Below are 22,360 nucleotides of genomic sequence, written 5' to 3'. Positions count from 1 at the left end.
TTTCCATTGCTCATCTTTCTCATTTACTCTCCATAGTTTATTTTTATTTTTATTAAGACTTATAAACTAAGTACTATGTAATATTAAGTAAAGTTATTTTAAAATTTAATAAGGACATAAATGTGTGCTCAAATTAAATTTATTTGAAAGCACATGGAGCACACCACAAGATTTGAAACCATTAACTTTTAAGTCTAACACTCTTCCTACGCATTGGTATTTTCTATATGAATAAATAACAACAACTTAATGGTAGCCAATGCATATAATGACCAGTAGCTTGCATTTTAAATAACATGAAAACATAAAGAGGGCTTTTATCTCTTCCTCTTTCATAATGTTTGCAAGGATTAAAAGTAGACTCAATAACATAGTTGTGAATAGAATCACCACATCAAGACAAATCATCTAATGAGCTTATGGTACCATTAATTTCATTTACATCATCGTGATTCTCCCATAAATTATACAAACTTATATCACATAGAGGATCATCATCAATATTGTAAGTAGGGTATTCATAGGAATTTGTGTGTTACCATTGCTGGGAATTGGAGATGGGTAGCTACTCTATTCTTCCTTCACCTGATCTTCTTTATCCTCTTCTTGGGGGTGCATGGGTATTCCCAAGCTTATGCTTTTGCCATCCTCCTTTTTCTTGTTCTTTCTTGGCACTCTCAACATGATTTCTTGCATTCAAAAATTTAGTACAAAAGGTAATATTCAAGCTTTTAACATAGTTGTATAGCATATCCTTCATATATTTGCGAGACCGATGAGAAATCTCCATAGCATCTTCCATTATCTATTTTTTTGTTTTAATTTTATATGCAAGGTACTAAAAGTAAACTAGCAATGCAAGCAAGAATAGAATCCTAGCGCTATACTCTCCGACAACGGTGCCAAAAAACTATCTTGATAACCCCCAACTGCAGGGGATCACCATAGTATAATTCGATAAGTATTTGAGTGTCGAAACCATGAGGAGCTGAAGGTAAACTATCTATTCTCTAAAGCCCTATAATCCACTTGTATGGCATGCAAATCTAGGACCTATAGTGTTTTTGTGAAGAGGTTTCTACTATAAAACTATGAGTACTGAAGTTAAAATGCAATACGTAAAACTAATGCCAGATAAGTAAATTGATATGAAGTGGAATAAGATGAAGTAAGGGAGTAATTGTTCAGGCAAATTGCTATTTCATTTGTGTGGTTGTCACAATTAGTGAAGCTCGGTATATTTTGTGTGTGTTTCTTCTTGAGAGGAGCCATAGATTGGTGCAGACATAAACGAGCAAATACACCACTAGTGATTTATCCCAAGGAGAATTAAGAATAAACAAGGGAATTATTAAGACATAAAGTCCAACCACCACTGTAAGTTCAAAAGTCCTCATAGTTATACCCCTGTTGATTAACCATGTATTAATACAACATGAATCTAAGAATTGAGACACGGTTTCTGTCAAGCTCCAACTGTCCCTCCTCCTATCATCATGCAACAATAAAAATCTCATGCATTCCCCAACATATATGTGCACTCATATATCAGTACAAAAGATCATCATAGAAGATAACAAATACTTATATGCAACCATCAACAAATTATCTCACAATTGCCAAGAACAAGCCACTACTCAAACAAGCGCATAGAAACACAATAGATCATGGAAAAATCATAGTTTGCAATACACGTCATGTTTGTCAAGAGATTACAGTAGGGAGATGATGGAGAGGTGCTATGGATGTTGATGAAGAGGTGCATCCCAAGGTGGAGATGGCGTGGAAGATCCCCGTGGCGGCACCGACATGGAGAGGAGGCGGCGCCAGCGGCAGGGAAGCGCTGACGGCTCCCTATGGGCGGCGGCTGCCCTTGGGGGCAGTGCCCCTTGCCTTTTCTTCTTCCTTGGAGTTGGTGCTGGTGCGGAGGAGGTTCTCCCCCTCCTTGGCGGCTGCCAAGGTAGAGGATTTTCGTCACAATGGATAGATACCTCAAAAAATAGGATTTCCTCTCAATATATAGAGGTGGAGATGCAATCTTGGCCATAGGATGGATACCCCTTTGATCCAAGGACTTTTGGGAATCTCTAGAACCTTACTAGAACTCCCCTCCTTTATTAGTCCATAAAATCATGGCTTGGCCGAATACATCAAGTATGACAAGAGTTTGTGTCAATCACGTCATCAATTTTTTTGGTTTCCGAAACTGACTCTGTACCCTTGAGTAAAACGGCCGAAAATTTCGCATACGAACTCCGTTTGGTGCGTTCTTTACGTCACACAAAAGTTCTGGAAATTCTCACAACTTCTATCTCTTGCACTTTTTCCGTTCAAGATCGTCTTCGTGTCTTTTGGCGGAAATCTTTAAAAAGTATCATGCAGGACATATTTCAGGAAACTCCAGATTTCACCATAATGAACGGTTTTCTACCATATTTGCCTATTTCCTACGCAACAAAATTTAAAATAAAAATTTGTGAACTTTTGAAAATATTAATAGTTTAGTCGCAATAAATATAATAAATTGAAATATAATAATGATTTTGACACAATAAACTACAAAGTTTATGTATGCATTTATGTATGCATTTTACATGAATCATATGCTTGTCCTGAGCGTGTACGAGGTAGAAAGGGTTGTCCAACTGCTTCTGAGTTCAACTCATTCTTCTCCATCATGGATGTGGATCTTTGTTGTTGGTGATGTTTATTTCTCGATCTCTTTTCCCCCTTTGTTTTTCTGATTTCCTGTGTGTATTGCTCGTCGACGCTAGAACCAGGCAGCTTTACGTGAGAAAGAAGAAAGCAAAGAGAGAGATGGTCACGTGGAGGCAGCTCGCAGACAATGCCAACAAAAACATAAGGCTTTTACGTGAAAGCCTCAGAAAAGGCTGACGTGGAAATAATGGGCTACTTTTATTCAGTCCTTATGTACGAAAGCCAGATCAATTGATCGTTTACTGGCAAATGAAAAACTAGAAAAAGTTGGACTGATCCGACTAAATTTGTTGACTTTACTTTTTTCAGACTATCCCAAATGGAGTTTCTGTAAGGGATATCGGGAGATTGAAGAGATGAATGAATACAACTGTTACACATCTGTTTTGAGCGAATTTCATTTTCAGCTAGATGATGGTTAGACACTCCCTTAGTCTTTACTATTGTATCCACATTGACAAACATAAAATACCCATTTAAACGGGTCATTTTCTAGGCACCTTTCTCATCTAGAAAATCGGAGATTTTGTTGAATATACAGGTTGCTTTACTTGATATCGGTTTTAAACTTGGTCCACACGGGATCCAAGGATCACGCCACGCACAAATATGTCTCCCATTGCCAACTCTACATTAGTTTCTTCAGTAATTCAAATCCATGTGTGAACCAAGTTTTTCGCGAAAACACAAAAAGCATTGCGTTTTGATTCATTCATAAAAATGAGTTTTTACAAATATCTTGGGACGAGCCAACACCCCACCATACAACTCGACCCACTAGACCTATGGAGCAACTAGGATCAAGGCTTGCAAGCTAATCGTGCCGGCAGTATCCGACCATCGAGCTTTAATTCGAATCGTGTCGAAGAGACTGATCATGCTAGGTCTCGCGTTGTCGAAGACAACTGCATTGTGATGCTTCCAAATACACCACACCATCAGCAAATGAGTGAAGAAGTGCCCTTATGTAACGTACATGGGGGAGGGGGTCGATTTGGCACCCTTAGCCAGCATTCAATGAAGTCATCCTTCGCAACCGGTGGCACCAGCGGTGGATCGAATATAGGAAAGCATGTCGAACCAGATCGACCTTGTGTAGGGGAAACCGGTGACAAGGTGATGCGTGGCCTCCTCCGACTAGTCACAAAGTGGAAGCATGGCGATGCCCCCATCTCGCTAGCCTGTCACATGTCCAACATCGCTCTATGAAAGCAAGCCAGATAAAGAAGTTGACATGTTAAGCTTACACAATCTTGATATGATGGCCCTTGGAAGAGGATCTCCTAGGAGGAGCTGGAGGAATACTACGCATCTGCTGTCAATCTCCAATGGAGTGAATCGAGCATCGTCGAGAGCTGCACATCCCGCACCTTGATCCATAACTAGACCTATTGCCAAAGGGCCAGCGAACTGGATATCTGCAATCCATCGGGGCTCCACGACCGCCTCGCTTACCGTATGGCGCTTCCGAGCGCGCTCCAAGACTAACGCGAATATATCTAGGGCTATCTTCATGATAGCCTTCGGGTCTCACCTAGATGAGAAGCTCGAGGGTTGACCAAACCGTATGTAGATCAAGCTTCCATGAGGTGAGATAATAAGATCATCTGTTGTCGCGCCCTCTAAAGGGCTCCCCAAAGTTCTATTGGGGACGCTAGACAAAATAAGATGTCCAGTCGGGCCCTCGAACGCATTTTGGGTCCAGTGTGACTCAAAAAACTATCTGACACCACCAGACCAACCGCGACCCACACATGGTGGCCTGGGGTCACGGACAGTCGTTGCCCATGCCACATTGGATGTTTTCCAATGAGCTAGCCATGTCAAAGAGGGGAAATCATGCCGGCCAAAAATAAAAATGTCGGTTAACTATAATTTAGACATGGCTGGTCTTCACCACGCAGCGGCCTATGAAAATCCTACTGGCTAACGAATGCGCAGTGGCCTTCTCGCCTGCCTCGCCAACAATTAGCTCAATAATATGTAATTTATGTTACGCCTATTTTACACTTTTAAGATTATAACATCCAAAAGTTCATTTCCTATGATAATAATCTTTTACTACCTCTGTTTCAAGGAATAAGGCGCACACGTATTTCAAGACGAACTTTGATCATAAAAATTGAGCAACAAAATCTTGATTATATTATATGTAATTAATATCGTTGGATTCATATTGAAAAGAACTTTTTAATGATACTAATTTTATACAAATAATGTTTATCTATTTAAAGTAATTCTTGGTCAAACAAAAAACACGTAAAACGAGGACGCCTTATTCCTTGAAACGGAGGTAGTAGTTATTTATTGAATGTTGTAGGAATTTCTACCGTGTTAAGAAACATATTCTGCTGTCAAAGATTGTATTTGGAATAAGCGTAGAAAATTACATGTAGAAAAAAGACAGAGGACAAGCAGAAGAGCGCGCACGCTGGCTTTTTTTAGATAAAAGGCACGGCGTGCCCGACTTTAAATTAATAAAGTCCAAGTTCAACGCGCACGCTGGCTCAAGTCAAACATTTGATTTGTGAGAAGAAAGAGAGGACACAGGTAGAAGAAAGATGAGCAGAAGAGCACGTTCGCTCGGCTTGGCAAGTCAACCTAACCAAACCCAAGCATGGCGTCCGTCGGCGCAGGCGGCGAGGTGCGGCACTGGAATGCGGAAATGAACGACATCTCCCATGACGGCCAGCCGACCACACTCCCCTCCATGGCCGGCCCGCATCCACCTTTCGGCCAACCCGAGGCACTGCCACCCAACCTTCTGTTCACCATAATGGATGGAAGGATGCAACACCCTCATAACGGTGCCATTCATCTCCTACGGCTCGAAAGGATGCAATACCCTCACAATAGTGCCATTCATCTCCCGCAGCTCGTAGCTCTGAGTAGACAGAAGCTGGCAGACACATAGGCTCACGCCATGAACCCCTGCTTCAAAGACATGCCTCCACGGCTGCTCACACAAGTCCCCGCGGCGGCTCCCCGACAAGCAGGTAGGAATGGAGCCTGCCAGCATGACGGCCCACCACGTCACCAGGCACCCCGCACAACAGCCACGACTGTCTGCCCAGATCAGGCCCACACAAACCAGATCGAGGCCTCTTGGGCGTACCATTTCCGTTGCCGGTCGGCAAAAGGTTGCCACATCGGCCAAGGACCACCTTGCCTTGCCGAGCTAGTTGCCGCCTCTCCGCGCGTAGAGGGCACACTGAGGCTCGCTCTCCTCTCCCTTCCGCCTTCGGCAGCAGGGCGCCGCTGCAGCCGATGCCGATGGAGACACCTTCTAGGGGGGACGCCGTGACGGGTTTGTGGGTGTGCTTTGGTCTAGGGTTCGGGCACGCCGGAGTTGCCCTTGCGCGAGAGCGATCCGGGAGAGAAAGTTTGATGGTGGGAGGGGCTTATTCCCCCCTTCCTCCCTCTCACCCATCTACAGTAACTTGAGAGTCCACCTTCTCTCCCGGGAGCTCCTCCGACTCAACTCCGGCGGCGCCACCGTCTGGAGAAGAGAAGGAGGGGTTGCCCGCTGTGTATATAGTAGATGTAGTTGCGGCTGTTTGCCGGTAGTGGGCTCTTTGCCCAGTAGATGGAGCGGTTTTTGGATCTCCCCAGCCAGCTCTCAAGTCTAGGGTTCTTCCTTTTGCTTCTCTTGCTCCTTTGGTTGGAGCATGATGCAAAGGATTGGAGCACCGCTTCCTCAAATAAAGCAGAGGCTAATGGCCATCGTGTGGTGAGAAAGAACTGCGTGGTGAAGCTTCTCCTGGCCGGCCATGGTGGTGAGGGGGAGAGGTGGTTCGGCGTGGTCAACGGTGCGCGGTTGCTTCTCCTGGCCGGCCGTGGAGGCGAGGGGGGAAAGAAATGCGCCACCTTTCTTTCTTCTTCGACGAGGTGGTGGTTTGTGGTGGTGCTACCCCTGGATGCTGCTGTTCCTCTCCGTTTTGGTAGCCGTGGTGGCGACCAAGATTGGGAAATGGCATGATCTGGAGGTGGCGGAGAAGACGACGAAGCTTCTGGAGCGGAGATTCCCAAGCGGCGGCATCCATCGCCGTTGCTATTTTCGGCCGACGGGGCCACTCCGCACCTGTTGAGTTGCTACTCACAGGATCTCTCTTCCTCTAGCGTCGGAGGACTACCTGTCTTCAGCACGGCATGCATCACCGCCTCCGTGCCAAGTGGTTTCGTCCCCGGAGTGGAGAAGGTGGCCGTCGCTGCAAGGTCAACAATGGCGTCGGCAGAGAAGGACTTGATCGCGTTTCTAGAATTTCCGCGAGGTCCTTTTCGCAAAAAGCAAGGACTGTTGTGCAATTCTTTTTCTTTCTGGGTCTTGCTTGTAACTTGTAACCTGCCGAGTTAAATGAAGCTTCGGGTCCGGACCCTTCTCCTGTTAAAAAAAAGAGAAAGTTCGATAGGTTGGTGCTAATAATAAATAATTTTTGTAACGCCTATTTTACACGTTTTAGATTATGATATTTATTTTAAATTTTTATTTCCTATGATTATGATTTTTATTTTTTTGTTGAATGAATATTTCAAGAAATTCTACCGTGTTAAAAAAAGAAATTCTACAGTCAAAGATTGTATATTTGGAATAATAAGCGTAGAAAAGCGCGCGTAGAAGAAAGACATAGATTTGGAGTAAAATCAACCTTTTCTTCTTCACAAACGAGAAGAAAGAGGGCGAGAAGCAGAGCACTGCGCACGGTGGCCCGGCGAGTCGACCCAAGCATGGAGTCCGTCGACGCAGGCGGCGAGGTGAGGCACTGGAGCGCGGAAGTCAACGGCGTCTCCCTCCACGTCGCGGAGCAGGGCCCGGCCGCCGGCCCGGCGGTGCTCCTCCTCCACGGCTTCCCGGAGCTGTGGCTCTCGTGGCGCCACCAGATGGCCGCCGTCGCGGCCCGCGGCTTCCGCGCCCTCGCCCCCGACCTCCGCGGCTACGGTGACTCCTCTGCCCCCACGGACCCCGCCGCCTACACCGTTCTCCACCTCGTCGGTGACGCAGTCGCGCTCCTCGACCACCTCCGCCTCCCCAAGGTGCGTCATTTTCTGGTTTATTTGTTTCTTGGCCACTGCGAGTGTGACACTGACTCCGATTTGGTGCGCGCCGGCGCCGGCGCAGGTGTTCGTGGTGGGCCACGACTTGGGAGCGCAGGTGGCGTGGCATCTCTGCCTGCTCCGGCCGGACCGCGTGCGCGCCGTCGTCGTCCTCGGGGTGCCCTACTTCCCACGTGCCCCTCGCCCGGCGACGGAGATCTTCGCGGCCCTCGGCGATGGGTTCTACATCACGCAGTTCCAGGTTTCAGTTGTGATCCTTGCCATAATTGCCTCCTGTGGTCTTGTGATTTGATTTCAGCATCCAATCTTCTTCTGCTTAAAATTGCAGTTCATGAGCTGTGTGAAATGGAAGTTCTTGCAATTGCAGGCTTTTGGATAAGTAAAAATGGAAGAAAATGTGCTTATGAAAAGTTTGAAGGAGAGTTACGATTCGACGGGGATAATTGGTTGTTGAATCTTATTTTGGATATAGACGAAGAAACTTTGATATTTTAACTTATAGTCTATATCCAAATTATGATCTTGTTTGTTTTTCTGAAAATTAGAACAGTGCATCGTCTCACTTTTGGAAAATAAACACAAGAAGACTTAGAGATACTATAATCAGTAGTAGGATTAGATATTCTATAATCAATAGTAGGCTTAGAGATTCTATATTCATGGCGCAAACATTAGGTTGGCTCTCATTGCTACAAAATTGTAAACAACTCGTAAAGAAAATAATTACAGCTTCATGCCCAGTGTGTCATCAAGATGGGCATATCTTTTACCTTGCATTTGTAGCCATGGTCTGCATTTACCACCATATAGCTGTTGCAAAATAACCAATTTATTTCAATATCATGCCCGCAGGAGCCTGGAAGGGCTGAAAAGGCATTTGCCCGCTATGATGTCGCGACTGTCCTAAAGAAGTTCTACTCAATTGAATTAGACAACATCACCGCTCCTCCTGGAGTAGAGATCATAGACTTCTTAGAGGCATCATCATCATCCCCACTTCCTTGGATGACTGACGAAGAACTAGGCCAGTACGCCGAGAAGTTTCAGAAGTCTGGTTTCACCGGGCCGCTCAACTACTACCGCATGATGGACACGTAAATTCCGTAACTTCATTTCACACTTTCCGTTCAATCTAGTTTTACACTAATCCATGTGGAACACAGGAACTGGAGGCTCACTGCGCCATGGCATGGCGCGAAGATCACGGTGCCTGCGAAGTTCATCGCGGGCGACAAGGACACCGGCTTCGAGTCCTTTGGAACCAAGCGCTACGTCGAGAGCGGGGGTTTGAAGTCCAATGTTCCAGACCTTGAGGTTGCCATCATCGAAGGACACCACTACCTCCAGCAGGAGCAGGCCCAGAGAGTGAACACTGAAATATTGTCCTTCCTGGACAAGTTTAGTGAGAATTGAGTAAGCAGATGATGTGCAAGTGAGCTGGTTGTAGATCTGCCAGTGCTACCTTTTGTGAATTGAAGAACGGCAAAGCTTACTCGAATAAATGTCAGATCTAGATATAGCCATGTGTGTTGACCTGAATGGAACGAAAGAGCGTGTAAAATATGTGAAGTGTTCTCCAGATGAAATACTGAATAAAGCAAAGTTTTAATAAGGTGTACTGCTGCTGCTTTAGCAAAACAGAGAATCTCTCATAGGGCTACTTTGGAAGACGAATTTGATGTGTAATAATGCAGGTGGAGATACTAGTTGCTGAACAGACAATGTTCAGAGTTTTTAGCTGAAGATGGACAGTTTGTTACAATTTTGAAGGAAAACGCCTGTTTAACTTGATGATGATATCTACGCACTGCAAACAAGTAGTACAATAAAGAGTTGTAGTTAATGAACAAAATTCGATATATTGAATCAACTTCACACATATACGTACGTACATACATACCTACATACGTACATACATGGTGCAAAGTTTAGAGCATCTCCAGTCGCGTCCCCAAAAGGTTTTTGGGTCGTATCGGACATTTTTTCGTTCCTAGTCGCGCGCCCCAAAGGCCCTTTCTGCAAGGCGCGACCCAATACGGTGTCCGGCGTCCCGAGCCCGTCCCAGGTCCACAGGGGACGCTCCGGACGCGGCGGACATAGCGAGAAGCGAGGCGTGAAGTGGCGGGCCCGACGCGTCATCGACACATGAACGACACTCAACTGTCGCCTACCTAGCGACGGTGCAGTTGCCGGGAAGGGAAACCGTCGCAATGGCAACCGCGTCGACCGACGCGCGAACCACCGGAATGGAGAGCGAACTCCACTCCACGGGGGAGCAACCGAAACCCTCTTCGATATCTGCCCACCATTCATCCCTAGTCAATTAGACCCCTACATATGCACATTCCGATCTTGTTGCGGTCAGAAACCCACCGGCGAGCAACGACGGGCAACACAGTAGAGCCGGGAGGCTCCCAGGACTGCGGCTGGCCCTGGTCTCTCGAGCGACGGCCCGCAAAGCCTCGGCACGCACGTCCGATGCTGGTGCAAGGGCGTGCCACCTGACCTATACCTGGTCAGGAAGGTGATGGTTTTGCTTCGCTTAGTTTCCTGCATGGCATACACGTAAACATTAAATACGAGCCTCGATCGGCTCTCAGGTTGTCCTGTGAATCGGCTCAAGGAGCCGATCCACCCATGATTCGTATGAGATATACGATCAATGGTGGTCCTGCTTGATCAATATAAAGCTAAAACGACCTACGACGATTTAGGGTTTTCACCACATAATCGGATCCTACGCGTGATTGAGCCTGGCAGCCACGCACGGTGATAATAAACCGACCCTAGACAAGGCCTAAAAACCAACATGAAGTTGATCCCCGGAACATCTCATCTAGGGCTAGCAAACTACACCCTACGTGCTACTGGATCCTCCAACCCGTTTGCAAGACCTAACTATGCAGATATTAAACTAATCCTTGAAGAACAAGGAGCAATCATAACGGATCGGATCTACTAAATAATGATCAAGCGAGGTGCCGCCCTTACACCTAAGATAGGTGTAAGGGCGGCTAGACGTCTAAGGGTTGCATGGACGAAAGCATATGATACGATGAAACAATGCTAACCCTAACACATCTATGATAACTACGTTGCTCGCTATCAACAAGGCTTCAGCACGAGCAACGCATGAACGACGAATAAACATATACTGCCTAGATCGCAAGATGCGATCTAGGCAGCATGATGCTTACCCGGAAGAAACCCTCGAAATAAGGGAGTTGGCGATGCGCCTAGATTGGTTTGTGATGAACGTGATTGTTGTTTTTCTCAATAACCCTAGATACATATTTATAGTCCGTGGACTTTCTAACGTGGGAATAATCCCAACCGTGCACGAGCCAAATTCTATCTAACCGACACGTATCCTACTATATTTACAGATACACGGGCAAACTAGCCCAAACTTTGTATACAAGGCCGATTCATGTATTTCTTCCATGTATATTCTTCAAGCCCATCTTAATCGCGGCCCACCTCTGATCCGGTCAAATTCTGGTGATAACACATGCCCCCCTGGTTTTGGAAATGATAATTCCAAAATCACTATGCTTTTTCTTCGTCAGGTCATGTCGTGGCAGAGCAGAACCGCTGCAGTATCCTTCATCATGATGCCTTGCCTTCTCAACTTCTCTGCGCGATTTGAAAATTCTTTGGCACCACTTCCTCGGAAACTGCTGTAACATTAACTCTCCCCAATATCCCATTATTTAACCGCGTCGAGCAGTTCGCCCCTTCATCCTCTTGCTCCGTACTAGCCATCGGCAAAAAACCCCCTTCCTCTGTAGCCATGTCTTCTTCCTCCTCCTCCTCTTCTGCCTCCTCAAACCTCTCCTACGTATCGTCTCCCTTCCGTGAGCCGACGCCAGAGTGGGGCTCGTTGGCGGCGCACGACATCCTCGCCCCAACGACGTGGGACAAGGAGGACCACGATTCCTCCGTCTGGTCCGAGGATGACAAGTCCTTGACCGACGGAGAGGACGACCTCCAATTCCTCGTCGACGGGGAGGAGGAGGCGGAGAGCGAGGACGACCGCTTCTCCTGGGACGACTTCACCTCCTCCGAGGAAGAGGAGGAGGAAGACGACGACGACGACTCCCTCGAGGGTTACCCGCCGGCGAAGCGCCTCCGCGCCTGGTGGGACGACGACGACAGCGATGATGACGAGGAGGACGAGGCTCCCGTAGAGGGCTACGGGAGCAGCGACGAGGAGCCCGCCAGCAGCTGCGCCGGCGGCAGTGATGACGACGACGAAGGCAGCAACGGCCCTTAGATTAGGGACTACTAGCATAGGACTAGTAGTAGTAATCGGCTTTTGTTCTTTCTTCCTTGAGCCATCGGCTCTTCTCTGTAAAAGCACCTTTATTAATGAAGAAAACATCTCTAAGCCGATTCTTGTCCTTTTACCAGTTTTGCCGATTGTCAAAGTAAGTCAACACACCAAGAGCCGATGGCAGCGCATCGGCCCTTGCCATAAAACGCGAGCAAGGCCAGCTCTGTTGCCTACTCAAACGGTAACCTCAGACCTCAATCGCGCAGGCTCGCACCCGCAACGGACCCAATGGCGGAATCATCCAATGCCAACGCTATGGTCTCCGGCTTGAAGGTAATCCTTAACCGCTCCTCGCTGTCCGAACACAAACATCTGAATTAATGCTTCGTTCCATCATTAATTTCTAGGTATCAGACATTCTACTGCCACATCCTTCTCTTCCAAATCTCTCTGTCTTGGCCCTCGTTCTACCGAGAGTCCTGCCCATCTAATTTCATACGAGGCAAATAGAATTCCCTTCGTGAACCAAAACCTAGATCTGGCTTCTTGGGCCGACTGCTTACGAGCCTGGCCTAATCCTCCTGAAGATTGGGTTTTCATGGTACAATAGAGTCTTCAAAACCCACCACGCCATTTGGGAAACCGCAGGAATAGCCGATGCTTTGGCCTTATCACTGTCTCCCCTTGAGAAACATGAAAACCTTCTGAAAACCATCGGCTATTTTTGGTCTGTTGCTTTGAATTGCTTCATGTTTGGTCACTGGTTTTGAGACTTGGTGATCAATGTGGAAGACTTACGCCCTCAGGAGAGCTCTGGGACCATTGCTGAAACAGCTTGATGCTGATTATGACATCCCTGCAGAGCAGGTACCACTACTCACAATTTATTTTTGAAGTGGTTTGCGCTGATCTCCCTTTATACCCTTGCTCTGTCTTCTTGCAGCAACAGGACGGTCCTGACCCTGCAGATGATGACGGCTCCCCTTTCAGATTCCTCCCAGCAGCTCCGGTGGTCCTCTTCTGCAAAACTCATCACCTTTGCAGAAGGTTGTGATGCAGAGCCAGCCGATGACACCCAAATCAGCTTCCAAAAGCAGAGTGTCTACTAGGTCAGCTGCCCCCCGAGCCCCAGTCAAGGCGAGAACAGTGGTGAGGAAAGTAGCTGCCAAGAAAACTCTGAAGCGCCAAAGCCCTACTCCATCTCAAGAAGGCTCGCACGTAAGCTTCACCCATGCTTTGACTGATTTCATCCATCCTTCTAGACTTCGCAAGCATACTTGTATTTCTTCTCCAGACCCCTCGAAGGAAACTCTAGTGAAGACACACAGTCCAGTTGAAGGGACTCGAGCTCGGGCAATTCTGAGACAACCACCACGCAGAGCCAGCCAGACTTGCCACCGTCGGCTTCCAAGAAAAGGTCAGCCCCTGAACATGCCGTTTCCCAAACTCTCATCAAAGCGGGGCAGGGCAGCCTACGCACAGAGAGCCGATGTATCAAGAGAGCTCGCAAGGAACCGCAAGCCTCTCCATTAAACCAGGAGATATCAAATGTAACTCCGTCCTCTCCTCAGCTCATTTTGCATGTTGACCCCTTGTCGTTCTCATCGGCTAACCTCTCCCTTTGCAGACTGATGACACCTCCAATGGGGAAGTCGAGAAGGTACCCATGCCATCCACCACTCTGGCCCTAGCAACTTCTACGAGTGTAGTTGAGAAGGTGGCCAACTTGGCCAAACCAACAGCAGAAACACCAGAGCCGATCACCTCTTTTTCCGTTGAAAGCCGATATTGCAGACAACATGCCAACGGCTTAATGAGCAAAAGGCTGCCTTGTACGCCAAAACTGACACATCTGACAGCACTGCTGAACTGGCGACCTTGCGCAAAGGGTTGGAGGTCCTCGCAGAGAAAGTTCGGGCACCAAAATAGTTCATTGAAGCTAAGGAATCTCTCATCGTTCACTCCCTCGAGGAAGCAGAAGGCCTCAAAGCTGAACTGAAGACCGACTTGGCCGAAATCCGCGCCTTGAACACGCAGCTGGTAGATCCTGTAATTTGTACTAGAGTCGATGGCTGTGCATCGGCTTTACTTGTATGCTGTTGTCTTCGCATATTTTCTCAAGTCGATGTCTGTGCATCGGCTGTGACTTGCCGATTTTTTTTACTGGCCGATTTTTCTATCGGCCCCCAATATTTCACTGCACATGTATCGCACATGTTCATCTGATTAGGTGCCCCCCGAGCCGAATCTGTCGGGTAACCGCGGATATCGGCTCTGTAGTTAGCCAAGGCACTGTACTTGAACGTCGGCTCCGTCAGGACCAATGTTGACTTCTTCCAGCTCATCAGCCGACGTAAACCCGTTGCCCGTTAGATCGATGTTGAACGTATGGTGAGGATAATTTTGGCCGATTGCTGGAATCGGCCTCCATGTTGATTGAATCGCTCAATGAAGGTTTACATCTTGGTCTTGCTTTACTATAACCACGTGACATGCTTGAGGCAAGATTATCCCTTTCTATTTTTTGGGGCCGATCACAAGGATCGGCCTTGCCACGTACGTCCATAGATTTTGCTCTTGTTACACGGTCAGGCCGGTGGATAAGACCAGCCTCACCCCGTCCTTCGTCACATCGATGCGCTCGCAGTCGTCCAAAGTGATGCCTGAGAGTGGCTCTTGGCCTGTCGTCTCCCAAACGTTCATGCCAGCCGTTGAAATCTCGGCTGAGTCATCTGCTTGGACGACCTCTACTTCATCTCCATCCCATCGTATTAAACATTGGTGCATCGTGGATGGAATGCAACAGTTGGCGTGGATCCAATCTCTCCCTAGCAGGACAGCATAGGTGCTCTTGCTATCGACAATAAAGAACGTCGTAGGGATGGTTTTTCTTCCTATGGTTAGATCCACGTTCGTAACACCTTGTGCTTCGGATGCTTGGCCGTTGAAATCGCTCGGTGTAACGTTGGTCTTGATCAGATCCGAGCTAGAGCGTCCCAACCGACGTAGCATGGAGTATGGCATAATGTTGACTCGCCGCTCCGGTGTCCACCGACATCTTGTTGACAGGCTGCCCATTGATATAACCTCGCAAGTACGGGGCCTTCGAGTGTCTGTAGCTTCTTTCTCGTGGCTTCTCAAAGATAACTGGCCGTGGGCCGCAGTCAAGTTGTGCCACCGGTGCTTCGTCTAATCCTGGAGCACTAAACTCCGCTGGAAGGATGTCTCATCATCGGCTTTCCTTTGTCTGGGGCGCCACTCTTTCTTTTGTGGCCGACCTTCTTCGTCCAGAGTTCACTGAATTTTCGCGGCCAGATCAGGCCGCGCCTTCCTTAACGTGTGCAGGTATAACCTTTCGGCTTCCTCCAAACCACGTAGTCGCTGAACCCTACGCTTTTGGGAACGGCTGAGTCCATCAGGGCACCACCTTGGCCGGTGGTACTTATCTTCTTCTTCTTCATCATCGTCTTCTAACTCCTCGAAATCTTCCACCCGAGAGGACTCAGCGTGCTTGTTCCGAGGCGGGAGAGGCCCTAGACGTTTGAACACGGACACGTCACCTGCATCCTTCTTCTTCTGTCTACATTCTGGGCAGTTGCCGATTGTAGGCAATCGGCTCATTCCTGAATCCCAGCAGTGTCTGAAGAAGGGACAGTCCCAGTGCCTATCCACGTCGTCTTGCCCTTTTGACTTTTCCTTGGCGTGGCGCTCATATCTCTCCTCATCGCGATCATGCCGACGATGTCTCCTGACGTCCCTGCTAGCCAGACGATCTCTTTCGTCATCGTTGTCGTATCGTCGGCGTTGGTCGTATTGACTCACGTATTTGTTGAGGAGGTGATCGGAGAGAGGTCGCCGATATCTCACATTCTTCACTTCTCCCTCTCGTGATGTAGCGCTTGCCATCGTGCCGGAGCCGATCACGTGGAACGGCTTCCTCTTTGTCCTTGTTATGAGAGCAGATGCCCTCGTCTCTGTCCTTACCAGGGTGGTGCACAGGTCCTACCATGTTGATGTTGAACGAGAAACCTGGCTGGCACCTCCCAGGGTAAGTGCACTCCACCATGTGAACGGCGGGGAAAGGGTGTGTGTCGACTTTCATGGCGTACTGGCTGAAAATTAGACGCCCTTGTTCTATCGCCATTTGGATCTCGCCGACGCCACACCCCGCAGTCGTTGGTGGTATGGGTGAACGTGTTATGCCACTTGCAGTATGGCTTTCCGTTCAGCTCCTGCGCCGTGGGGATTTTGTGGCCTTCGGGTACCTTTAGCTGCTTCTCCTTAAGTAGGAGGTCGAAAATTTGCTCAGCCTTGGTCACGTCGAAGTCAAACCCTCTTGGAGGACTGATACGTCTCCGACGTATCGATAATTTCTTATGTTCCATGCCATATTATTGATGATACCTACATGTTTTATGCACACTTTATGTCATATTCGTGCATTTTCTGGAACTAACCTATTAACAAGATGCCGAAGTGCCAGTTCATGTTTTCTGCTGTTTTTGGTTTCAGAAATCCTAGTAACAAAATATTCTCGGAATTGGACGAAACGAAGACCCAGGTTCCTATTTTCACCGGAAGCATCCAGAACACCCGGGAAGGACCAGAGGGGGGCACTGGGCCCCCAGACCATAGGCCGGCGCGGCCCAGGCCCTGGCCGCGCCAGCCTATGGTGCCGCCGCCTCTTCGACCCTCTGACGCTGCCCTTCCGCCTATTTAAAGCCTCCGTCGAGAAAACCCTGATGCGAAAAACCACGATACGGAAAACCTTCCGGAGCCGCCGCCATCGCGAAGCCAAGATCCGGGGGCAGGAGTCTCGTTCCGGCACCCTGCCGGAGCGGGGAAGTGCCCCGGAAGGCTTCTCCATCGACACCGCTGCCATCTCCACCGCCATCTTCATCACCGCTGCTTGCTCCCATGAGGAGGGAGTAGTTCTCCATCGAGGCTCGGGGCTGTACCGGTAGCTATGTGGTTCATCTCTCTCCTATGTACTTCAATACAATAATCTCATGAGCTGCCTTACATGATTGAGATTCATATGATGATGCTTGTAATCTAGATGTCACTATGCTAGTCAAGAGAGTTTTACTTATGTGATCTCCGGAGACTCCTTGTCCCACGTGTGTAAAGGTGACAAGTGTGTGCACCGTGTGGGTCTCTTAGGCTATATTTCACGAATACTTACTCACTCGTTATGAATGGCGTAGTGAAGTGCTTATTTATATCTCTTTATGATTGCAATGTATTTTGTATCACAATTTATCTATGTGCTACTCTAGTGATGTGTTATTAAAGTAGTTTATTCCTCCCGCACGGTGTAATGGTGACGAGTGTGTGCATCCGTGTTAGTACTTGGCGTATGCTATGATCACGATCTCTTGTAGATTGTGAAGTTAACTATTGCTATGATTGTATTGATATGATCTATTCCTCCTACGTGGCGTGAAGGTGACAAGTGTGCATGCTATGTTAGTACTTGGTTTAGTCGTGTTGATCTTTCTTGCACTCTAAGGTTATTTAAATATGAACATTGAATTGTGGAGCTTGTTAACTTCGGCATTGAGGGTTCGTGTAATCCTACGCAATGTGTTCATCATCCAACAAGAGTGTAGAGTATGCATTTATCTATTCTGTTATGTGATCAATGTTGAGAGTGTCCACTAGTGAAAGTCTAATCCCTAGGCCTTGTTCCTAAATATCGCTATCGCTGCTTGTTTACTGTTTTACTTGCGTTACTACTGCTGCGTTACTACTCGCTTGTTTACAGTCCCGGGCAAAGCACTTTTCCGGTGCCGTTGCTACTACTTATTCATACCACCTGTATTTCACTATCTCTTCGCCGAACTAGTGCACCTATTAGGTGTGTTGGGGACACAAGAGACTTCTTGCTTTGTGGTTGCGGGGTTGCATGAGAGGGATATCTTTGACCTCTTCCTCCCCGAGTTCGATAAACCTTGGGTGATCCACTTAAGGGAAACTTGCTCGCTGTTCTACAAACCTCTCGCTCTTGGAGGCCCAACACTATCTACAAGAATAGAAGCTCCCGTAGACATCAAGCACTTTTCCGGCGCCGTTGTCGGGGAGGAAAGGTAAAAAGGCACTCATACTCCGGTTCCAGTGTAACGTACTTTTTCGGCGCCATTGTGTTTGTGCTCGAAGCTATTTCCTTTAGATCCTGCAATTGCATCTTTTTGTTTCTTGTTTACACTAGTTTGGCATAATGGACAACAATGAGCTTCTTATTCTATTTCCTGATTTAAGACATGGATGGTTTGATGCGAAAATTAAAAAACCTATGGAATCTTATTTGCATGCTGGTAGTAATATTAGTATGAACGCTTTGAACACCATTGTTGACAATAATATAGAAAGTTCTAAGCTTGGGGAAGCTGGTTTTCATGATCTTTTTAGTCCCCCAAGCATTGAGGAGAAAATTTTCTTTGATGATACTTTGCCTCCTATTTATGATGATTATAATGATAGTGGTCTTTTGGTGCCACCTACTATGGAGAGTAAATTTGTTGTGATTATACTATGCCTCCTACACTCGATGAGAATAATAATGATAGCTACTTTGTTGAATTTGCTCCCACTACAACTAATAAAATTGATTATGCCTATGTGGAGAGTAATAATTTTATGCATGAGACTCATGATAAGAATGCTTTATGTGATAGTTATATTGTTGAGTTTGCTCATGATGCTACTGAAAGTTATTATGAGAGAGGAAAATATGGTGGTAGAAATTTTCATGTTACTAAAACACCTCCTCTATGCTTAAAATCTTGAAGTTGAGCTTGTCTAGTTTTTCTATGCTTGTTGCATTATGCTTCTTGAACTTGTTTATTTACAAGATTCCTATGCATAGGAAGCATGTTAGACTTAAATGTGTTTTGAATTTGCCTCTTGATGCTCTCTTTTGTTTCGAATACTATTTCTTGCGAGTGCATCATTAAAACTACTTGAGCCCATCTTAATGGCTAAAAAGAAAGAACTTCTTGGGAGATAACCCATGTGTTATTTTGCTACGGTACTTTGTTTTATATTTGTGTCTTGGAAGTTGTTTACTACTGTAGCAACCTCTCCTTATCTTAGTTTTATGTTTTGTTGTGCCAAGTAAAGTCTTTGATAGTAAAGTAAGTACTAGATTTGGATTACTGCACAGTTCCAGATTTCTTTGCTGTCACGAATCTGGGTCTACCTCCCTGTAGGTAGCTCAGAAAATTATGCCAATTTACGTGCATGATCCTCAGATATGTACGCAACTTTCATTCAATTTGAGCATTTTCATTTGAGCAAGTCTGGTGGCCTAATAAAATCCATCTTTACGGACTGTTCTGTTTTGACAGATTCTGCCTTTTATTTCGCATTGCCTCTTTTGCTATGTTGGATGAATTTCTTTGATCCATTAATGTCCAGTAGCTTTATGCAATGTCCAGAAGTGTTAAGAATGACTGTGTCACCTCTGAACATGTTAATTTTGATTATGCACTAACCCTCTAATGAGTTGTTTCGAGTTTGGTGTGGAGGAAGTTTTCAAGGGTCAAGAGAGGAGGATGATAAACTATGATCAAGAAGAGTGAAAGCTCTAAGCTTGGGGATGCCCCGGTAGTTCACCCCTGCATATATCAAGAAGACTCAAGCGTCTAAGCTTGGGGATGCCCAAGGCATCCCCTTCTTCATCGACAAATTATCAGGTTCCTTCTCTTGAATGGAGCGTCTGTATGTTTCTTGTTTTTGTTTTTGTTTGAATAAATACTTGTGTGGGAGAGAGACACGCTCCGCTGTAGCATATGGACAAGTATGTCCTTAGGCTCTACTCATAGTATTCATGGCGAAGTTTCTTCTTCGTTAAATTGTTATATGGTTGGAATTGGAAAATGCTACATGTAGTAATTCTAAAATGTCTTGGATAATTTGATACTTGGAAATTGTTGTGCTCATGTTTAAGCTCTTGCATCATATACTTTGCACCCATTAATGAAGAAACACTTAGAGCTTGCTAATTTGGTTTGCATATTTGGTTTCTCTAGAGTCTAGATAACATCTAGTATTGAGTTTTGAACAACAAGGAAGACGGTGTAGAGTCTTATAATGTTTACAATATGTCTTTTATGTGAGTTTTGCTGCACCGTTCATCCTTGTGTTTGTTTCAAATAACCTTGCTAGCCTAAACCTTGTATCGAGAGGGAATACTTCTCATGCATCCCAAATCCTTGAGCCAACCACTATGCCATTTGTGTCCACCATACCTACCTACTACATGGTATTTCTCCGCCATTCCAAAGTAAATTGCTTGAGTGCTACCTTTAAAATTCCATCATTCACCTTTGCAATATATAGCTCATGGGACAAATAGCTTAAAAACTATTGTGGTATCGAATATGTACTTATGCACTTTATCTCTTATTAAGTTGCTTGTTGTGCGATAACCATGCTTCTGGGACGCCATCAACTATTCTTTGTTGAATATCATGTGAGTTGCTATGCATGTCCGTCTTGTCCGAAGTAAGAGAGATCTACCACCTTTATGGTTGGAGCATGCATATTGTTAGAGAAGAACATTGGGCCGCTAACTAAAGCCATGAATCATGGTGGAAGTTTCAGTTTTGGACATATATCCTCAATCTCATATGAGAATAATAATTGTTGCCACATGCTTATGCATTAAAGAGGAGTCCATTATCTGTTGTCCATGTTGTCCCGGTATGGATGTCTAAGTTGAGAATAATCAAAAGCGAGAAATCCAAAATGCGAGCTTTCTCCTTAGACCTTTGTACAGGCGGCATGGAGGTACCCCATTGTGACACTTGGTTAAAACATGTGCATTGCAAAGATCCGGTAGTCCAAGCTAATTAGGACAAGGTGCGGGCACTATTAGTATACTATGCATGAGGCTTGCAACTTGTAAGATATAATGTACATAACTCATATGCTTTATTACTACCGTTGACAAAATTGTTTCATGTTTTCAAAATAAAAGCTCTAGCACAAATATAGCAATCGATGCTTTCCTCTTTGAAGGACCATTCTCTTTTTACTTTTATGTTGAGTCAGTTCACCTATCTCTCTCCACCTCAAGAAGCAAACACTTGTGTGAACTGTGCATTGATTCCTACATACTTGCATATTGTACTTGTTATATTACTCTATGTTGACAACTATCCATGAGATATACATGTTACAAGTTGAAAGCAACCGTTGAAACTTAATATTCCTTTGTGTTGCTTCAATGCCTTTACTTTGATTTATTGCTTTATGAGTTAACTCTTATGCAAGACTTATTAATACTTGTCTTGAAGTACTATTCATGAAAAGTCTTTGCTTTATGATTCACTTGTTTACTCATGTCATTACCATTGTTTTGATCGCTGCATTCACTACATATGTTTACAAATAGTATGATCAAGGTTATGATGGCATGTCACTTCAGAAATTATCTTTGTTATCGTTTTACCTGCACGGGACGAGCAGAACTAAGCTTGGGGATGCTGATACGTCTCCGACGTATCGATAATTTCTTATGTTCCATGCCATATTATTGATGATACCTACATGTTTTATGCACACTTTATGTCATATTCGTGCATTTTCTGGAACTAACCTATTAACAAGATGCCGAAGTGCCAGTTCCTGTTTTCTCGCTGTTTTTGGTTTCGAAATCCTAGTAACAAAATATTCTCGGAATTGGACGAAACGAAGACCCAGGTTCCTATTTTCACCGGAAGCATCCAGAACACCCGGGAAGGACCATAGGGGGGCACTGGGCCCCCAGACCATAGGCCGGAGCGGCCCAGGCCCTGGCCGCGCCAGCCTATGGTGCCGCCGCCTCTTCGACCCTCTGACGCTGCCCTTCCGCCTATTTAAAGCCTCCGTCGAGAAAACCCTGAGGCGAAAAACCACGATACGGAAAACCTTCCAGAGCCGCCGCCATCGCGAAGCCAAGATCTGGGGGACAGGAGTCTCTGTTCCGGCACCCTGCCGGAGCGGGGAAGTGCCCCCGGAAGGCTTCTCCATCGACACCGCTGCCATCTCCACCGCCATCTTCATCACCGCCGCTGCTCCCATGAGGAGGGAGTAGTTCTCCATCGAGGCTCGGGGCTGTACCGGTAGCTATGTGGTTCATCTCTCTCCTATGTACTTCAATACAATAATCTCATGAGCTGCCTTACATGATTGAGATTCATATGATGATGCTTGTAATCTAGATGTCACTATGCTAGTCAAGAGAGTTTTACTTATGTGATCTCCGGAGACTCCTTGTCCCACGTGTGTAAAGGTGACGAGTGTGTGCACCGTGTGGGTCTCTTAGGC

At 46.3% G+C, this 22,360-nt stretch overlaps 1 protein-coding gene across 1 annotated transcript; it reads left to right on the top strand.

The window, feature by feature from the left end:
• The first annotated feature begins 7,351 nt into the window (after window positions 1–7,351).
• On the top strand, window positions 7,352–9,503 carry LOC124652905 (epoxide hydrolase A-like). The gene is made up of 4 exons (XM_047191950.1): window positions 7,352–7,749; window positions 7,835–8,011; window positions 8,623–8,864; window positions 8,934–9,503. The coding sequence occupies exons 1-4, from the start codon at window positions 7,444–7,446 to the stop codon at window positions 9,181–9,183; spliced, it is 975 nt and encodes a 324-aa protein (XP_047047906.1). The 5' UTR covers window positions 7,352–7,443; the 3' UTR covers window positions 9,184–9,503.
• The last annotated feature ends 12,857 nt before the right edge of the window (window positions 9,504–22,360 follow it).

The sequence above is a fragment of the Lolium rigidum genome, chromosome 5 (assembly GCF_022539505.1).
Source record: "Lolium rigidum isolate FL_2022 chromosome 5, APGP_CSIRO_Lrig_0.1, whole genome shotgun sequence".
Lineage (NCBI taxonomy): Eukaryota > Viridiplantae > Streptophyta > Magnoliopsida > Poales > Poaceae > Lolium > Lolium rigidum.
Note: the sequence above shows the minus strand (reverse complement) of the source record. Positions and strands in the feature narration are given on the sequence as shown.